The sequence below is a fragment of the Cornus florida genome, unplaced genomic scaffold (assembly GCF_030987335.1).
Source record: "Cornus florida cultivar Cherokee Brave unplaced genomic scaffold, ASM3098733v1 CherokeeBrave_3.0.0_Hap2_Chr04, whole genome shotgun sequence".
NCBI classification, from domain to species: domain Eukaryota; kingdom Viridiplantae; phylum Streptophyta; class Magnoliopsida; order Cornales; family Cornaceae; genus Cornus; species Cornus florida.
Window position 1 is genome coordinate 16385589 of NW_026775574.1, and position 6888 is coordinate 16392476.

At 38.6% G+C, this 6888-nt stretch overlaps 1 protein-coding gene across 1 annotated transcript; it reads right to left on the bottom strand.

Annotated features, from left to right (window-relative positions):
- Positions 1-1134: 1134 nt before the first annotated feature.
- LOC132304781 (disease resistance protein At4g27190-like) lies at positions 1135-2214 on the bottom strand. The gene has a single exon (XM_059802500.1). The coding sequence runs from the start codon at positions 2212-2214 to the stop codon at positions 1135-1137; it is 1080 nt and encodes a 359-aa protein (XP_059658483.1).
- Between the last annotated feature and the right edge of the window lie 4674 nt (positions 2215-6888).

The window sequence follows — 6888 nt, forward strand, 5'->3', positions numbered from 1 at the left end:
ATCATGTGGTTGATTAGCCATATTCTGCCCCCCGAGCCCTACCTGTGGCGGCACATGTGTATACAGTGGGTTTGGTGGCCTCCACCTGATCTGATTGCCCCCCGAGTTCAAAGGCATCCGAGGAGGGTTTGGTAGAATTACCTGTGGCTGCGAACCTACTACTGGTGGCTGATTAGAACCTGCCAACGTAGGCGGAGGATAGCTTTCTGCCCAGGTGAGTAGCGTATGAACCGGCTGACTTGATGTTGCAACTGGTTGGAGTGTCACTACTGGCGGCCATGGCTGTGATGTTTCAACGGCCCTCTCTGGCCGAGCAGCTTGTGATAGATTCGGCTGAGAAGCCGATTCCTGATTATTGGAACTACTAGCTTGAGTTGGCTTGTTCAAAATAAAGGCTGAGAGTTGGGACATATTTTCATGCAAGTCGTTGTAGCGTGCTCCCATCCTTCCCATTACATCTACCAAGGAGCTAACCTGTGCCTGAAGTACGGCTAACTCATCAGTAGGACCTGCTGCAGAGTTCTTAGCCTGTACTAGCTGATCGCCTTCCTCCAAATCTTCATCAGTAGCCACGGCCTTAGAATTTTTTGTGGGCCGCGGCATATTTGCCTCTTTTATAACACTCTAGTAGTGTCCCACCGGGCGTGCCAAAACGTGTTCGCGCGGTTTTTGTTCCTTACGCCGGTCGATGGACTCACACAGAGCATCTCAAGATTTTTTAGCGTTACAAGAAAACTGGATGAAACCAGCTCATTCATGAAATTGATTTCAAGAGACTTTAATACATTAAAGCACTCCTCATTTAGTTCACTGAAGATATTATTCGAATCCTTCAACAATTCCAAAACTAGATGGTTAGTCTTCTGTAACAGCGACTTAACCCACGGCATTGACAATAATGTCTATAATTGCCCACGATGGCAAATTGTCAATCTTCCCATGCTTACATAAGGATTAGGAAACCGGATGAAACCAGGTGTTACCAATTTATGCAAGCTAATTGTTATTTTGAAACTTGTTAATTTTTTCGCGAGCTGAAGTAAATCTATAGACAAAAGATCTCGATCGATAAGAATAAAAATTTGTAGACAAGTCAATCGAGAAGAGGAATTTAGCCCAACAAGATTGTCGAACTTAAAATTTTCTTTGCAAATATAGCTCCTCTAAATTAGGAAGTTTGCTGATGTCTGCTGCTATACTGATTAGATTTTTACACTTTGTCAAATCAAGGAGTTTCAGACGACTCAATTCGACAATATTGCAAGGAATTCCACCAATTTCAGAACCACTAAAGCTGAGAATCTCAAGATTCTTTAGTGTTGCTATCATAGATATGTCCTCTAACTTGCAAGAAGTTAGATGAAGGGTTCGAAGGGTATTAGAAAGCGGTTGAAGTGATGGTGGAAGTATTGGCAAGAAATGGATACCGCTCATTTCTAAAAAAATCAATTGATCTTTGGATCCTTTGAAGAAATCATCTGGAATTTGCAAGTGAGAATTGCATTGTATTCGCAAGGTCTGGAGTTTTGGGGCTGATAGCTCACGAGGAAGCTCATTCATATCATTTGATATCAATGAGATGGCTGAATAATTTTCAAATGTTTGTGTATCTGGCCAATTTTTCAGTCCAGCCATAACCTTGAACCCGTACCTCTCATTCAGATTGGATATTGCAACATCGCGAAGAACGTCATGCATTTTAACGGACCCTTCCTCGGAACCATCCAATAACATAAAAGAATCAGTAAGGGTACTTACCACATCATAGGTTCTCTCTCTTGCCTCTTCAATGGTGTTGACATCTCCAAACATCTTCAGCCCCAAGGCGTATCTCATCAGGTCTTCCACCGAAATGTTATGATCTTCTGGAAATAAGCTACAGAGTAAGAACAATAATTTGGACTCCTCCCTTTCGAGATAATTGAAACTCAACTCAAGTTTGGCAATCACTTTCTTTTCCAATATTCCATGTTGTAAGTTTGAGTTCTTCAGCTGTCGAGCCCGAGCAGCCCACACGCGCTGGTTTTTATTTTGCAACCCTGTAGCGATGGTCACAATTACAAGTGGCACACCACCGCATTCAGCTGCTACCTCTCTTGCAATGTGATTCAAATCACTGGAATCCACAGCTTCACCGCCTGCCATTTCCCTGAAAAGGACCCATACGTCTTGTTTATCCAACACATCCACAGGAACAATCTTTTGAACTCCCATTCGATAACAAACATCTCGGCTTCGAGTGGTTAACACAACTTTACAACCCTTATGATCATTCCCGAAAGGAATGCCAACTGCCTCCAGATCAAGTTTGCCCCAGACATCGTCAAGTATTATCAGGACCGGTTTCTCCCTGGCCTTTATTGTTTGTGTTCGCGAGGTTTTTGTTCCTTACGCCGGTCGATGGACTCTTCGCGGGCGTGCCAGAGTATTTGTACAAAATACCCAAAATATGTAATTGAACACCAGCCTATCCCTTTTTCCGATGGCTGACCCTCAGGCGATTGTGTGGGAGAGAGACTAGTAAGAACTCCCAGCAGGGTTCTTTTATACCTTGTTTGTAGCAAGGACTTTTTAGAGTGTCTAAAGAAATGTAACGGCTGATGAATGTTTGAATGGATGGAATGGCCGAGTGAAGACAGGCGGCAAGAACTTAATCAATCGCCGGTCGAACGTGATGGCGAGAACTTAATCAATCGCCATCAGCTAAACACAATGGCAAGAATTTAATCGATCGCCACTGAAACGTGATAGCAAGAATTTAATCAATTGCCATCAGCCAAGTAATGACAAGAATTTAATCAATTGTCACTACGATTCAATGGCAAGAATTTAATCAATTGCCATTGAATTAAAAGCCTAACTAAAATTGCGTAATTAAAATTGGCATAATTGAAATTGAAAGAAAGTAAATGGCTGAATTGAAATAGTTGACAATGATCTAATCAATTGCCATTAAATTGAAATAAAGAAATTGATAGGAAAAAAATGACGTAGAGTCAATTGAAAACATTTTTAGTTGAAATGCATGTTTTGTGGTGGTGCTGGACAAGTTAGAAATGGAATACAATACTTCTATTTATAGAAGTTCTATCTCAACTTATTTTCCTAAGTTATTGCTAGAAAATCTCTCCTTCTTTGATTCTTTTTCTTCACAATTTGAACTCAATCAAATCCTATTGTTATTCTGCTTCCTTTCTTGTTTTGTTTCAGTAGGAAATCTCTGTAAAAACAACCTTCCTCGATTTAATCACATGTAAGTTGCCGAGATATTGCTAAAGCGTTGCTAGAAAGTTGCTGAAAAGTTGCTAATTTTTAGCAACTCCCCTCCTTAAGTTTAGCAGCCGTGTTCTATCCCAAGTGGCCTATCCTTTAGCGCCATGTCTTCAAAGCTTTCCTTCTTTCATCAAACTAAACTTCTTATTTTATAGGAATTTAGTTATTGAGTTTCATCCAAACTCTAGCCTTTTCCTTTTCTGTTAACATCCCATTTTGAAAAAAGTCAAATGTGAGTTGCTATATTTCAGCAACTGCCATATCATTAGGTGGCTGAAATATATCTTTCTATATTTGCTCCTAATATCTTCAAACTGGCCGATCCATTCTTGGACATGCTCAACCCTTATCGGCTTCCCATTGGTCCACGTCGCTGCTGAAGTGGCTGCCAAGTTTTGGTGCCAACAGTTTGGCATAATGATCCACTGTGCGATTCACAGCCTAGCAAGCGTGCGATTTCCTTTTGGATCTCTGTCAGGCTTGGAGTTTGAGAAACAACGGCCATCATAACTTGGCCGAATAGCGCTGTGTCTTGGGCACGTCTGCCAATTTCCTTCAGTAGTGTGGTCTTGCCCACACCTCCCATACCACAAATTCCAATAGAGTGAGTGTTGTCGTCCTTCAAAGCATCCATAATTTCGTTGGTGACTGATGCTCTTGTTGGGAAAGTGCGAAAATCTTTCCTGGAAGAAGCTTCTAATATTCCTGGTGGTAGAGCAGGGTGGGATAAAATCTTGAAATTGCTGCCCTTTTCATGGAGGGCAGTAATTTCATCAGTTTTGTGCTTTGCTTTTTTGCTCAACTGGTATCGGGAGATGCAGTGGCACCATCCGCCTAGGCAACTCTCGTCCACCTTAGCTTTGTCTTCCATAAGATTTTTGACCCATTCGGTGATATCATCCACATCATCAAGCCAGGCCTGGACACCATCTTCAGCAACGTCCCCGATTCTCTGGAACTGTATGTCCACCTTTTCTTTTAGACACCCAAGATTCTCAGCTTCCACGCCAACCTTCTGAATATTGTCGTCATAGTGAAACAAGGGGACACGTTTAACTGCATCGACCAAGGGGTCACCGATTATATCCCAAACACATTGAAACGATGCTATAAGAGCAGCTTCCATCCTGATCGATCTTCCTTACAAAAAATTATAATAAAAAAAAAAAAAACTGGTGGTCAAATAGATACGGTTGAACAAGTGATTTAGAGTCGATCAAATAAGGTTCAAAGATTATACCTCTGAAGAGAATAGAGAATCCTCCTTCCTTAAGCTAGCTTGAATTGTTTCTTCCTGCCTTGTAGTTATGGCATCTCATGAATGGCGATGCCGCTATGAATGGTGATGCCGCAGCAATAGCAATAGCAACTTTCATCTTGGTCGATCTTCCTTACTCTTCAGTGCTACTAAACAAGTAATAAACAAGAGAGACCCCAGTTAATTTTCAGTGGTACTGGATATGGAATTGGATCATAGAAATGGAAGCATGTAAAACATTGTTTAGTCTAGAAATAGATAGTCATTTTCAAAGATTAATGGATGAACAAGTGATTTAGCTATACAATTAAACACGGTTACAAGATTATACCTTTGAAGTAACCAAACTCCAAGTATAGAGAATCCTCCTCCCTTAAGCTTGAATTGCCCCTTCCTCTCTTATAGTTATAGCACCTCCAAATACCAACATCCAAAAGTCTATATAGTGTATGTATAGCTCTATAAATGTAGAGCGAGAGGCTTCTCTTGAATGCCTTGATCCTGAGGTTTATACCACCCTTGATATAGAAAAACCCTTAAGAGTCACTTTTGTTAGAAATTTGACTAAATTCATAGGTTAAAGGTACGTCTATTTTTGCTGATTGGTTAAAGGTATGTGGCTTCGTTTAAGTGGTCGAGTGATGCCATTTGATTATATATATGTGTAATATATAGTATTATTTTATGTAATTGTGAAAGACCAATGAAAGAAGAAAGCAAACTTAGTGGCTAATGACTGTAGGCCCCAAGGAAAAGTAAGGGTTGAAGGAAGCTCACCTATAAGTATAGGTGCGTATGAATTAGACTTACTGCTCGGATCCAAATAAAAATATATTAGAGGTAACTAATATAATCATACATATTTTATATTATATATATATATATATATTAGGATAAATTACATAAACCACCCACGAGGTTTCTATGTTATGCATGTAGATAGAAGTTATATGAATATTACATAAAGGTCCATATTGATCGTTTGACCACAAAAAACGCTACATTGAAAATAGGAAGAAAAAAAAATGTCTATTACAAGTTAAAGGCAAACATGCACTATTATTAATGAGATTGTCCTTGCTTGTGAAGTCTTCACCATTCCTGTATGAACAGAATCTTCAAATTTTGAAAGTGAAGCAAGAATTTGTACCCTCTACCCTCAAAGGATGCTTACTAAATGGCTAATTAATTATGAAACAATTGTAGAAGCAACCATTGTTTGAAAATTATTGTGGCATTCAACTTCAGTTTATGTATCTTCCACTTCTGTAACAAACTTTTCTCCAGGAGCTAATATTACCTCTGTATAATCATTTTCCATATTGGCAATAGAAAGCTCGCAGATTTTCATCAGGTGTTTCTTTTTCTAAGACAAAGCTTGGAAAACATGACTTGGAGCTGCAGAGAAAATTGATGTGGTGACTTGTTGTTCTCTGTTCATGTCATAACTGTAACTTTCATATTGGCTTTCCGGCAGATGAGCCTTTGTTTGCTCAGCCGAGCCTTAAGTAAACACAAAATAATGTAGAGGGACTGGAGCTTCTCATGCTTTTTTGCACTGTTTCTCGCGTAGGAAGGAACATCATAATGCCAAAAATCATAATGCTTTTGGCCTTAAAATTATGGACCTTTCTGTAATGTGGACCTTTCTGTAATATTGTTATAACTTCTATCTACATGCACAATATAAAAACCTCGTGAGTGGTTTGTGTAATTTGCCCTATATATTAATACTCCTGTCAAATTTGTACAAGCGGTAAATAATAATAATAATAATAATCATAATGTTATATATATATAATAGTGTGATATTCTTACTCATATACCAATAAATCTCCTTATATATACTAATACTATCATAATATTTATTTTTCTTTTCTTTTTTTTTTTAATATAAAAATTACACCTTTATTGAATCGAATGAAATTATTGGACGATGTTTGGTGTTTAGATCTCCATTTTTTTGTGTTGCTTCTGCCGTGCTAAACAAAGGAGAAATTATTTCCTAACAACTTTTACATTCAGAAGGGGTGTCAAAAACAACTCCTACACCCTATATTATATTTTCATTCTCTCTTGGGCTTAACTCTCTAATGTAGTGGGGTAGAGTTGAGGATCTGAATGGACCCAAACACTCCTTGGCTCCAACGGATTTGACCAACTTGTCCAGTCATTTCATGACCCATAATTGCATCAACTGATTAATCAAAATTAACACCATCTTTAAATTTTAATTAGAGAAGATGTTCATGTACATAATAACCCATCTATGCATAATTGGCAAATGATTAAATTGTCATCATTTCAAATGCATAATTAATTCTTTTATTTTTACCCTTTGATTATTCTCGTTTAAT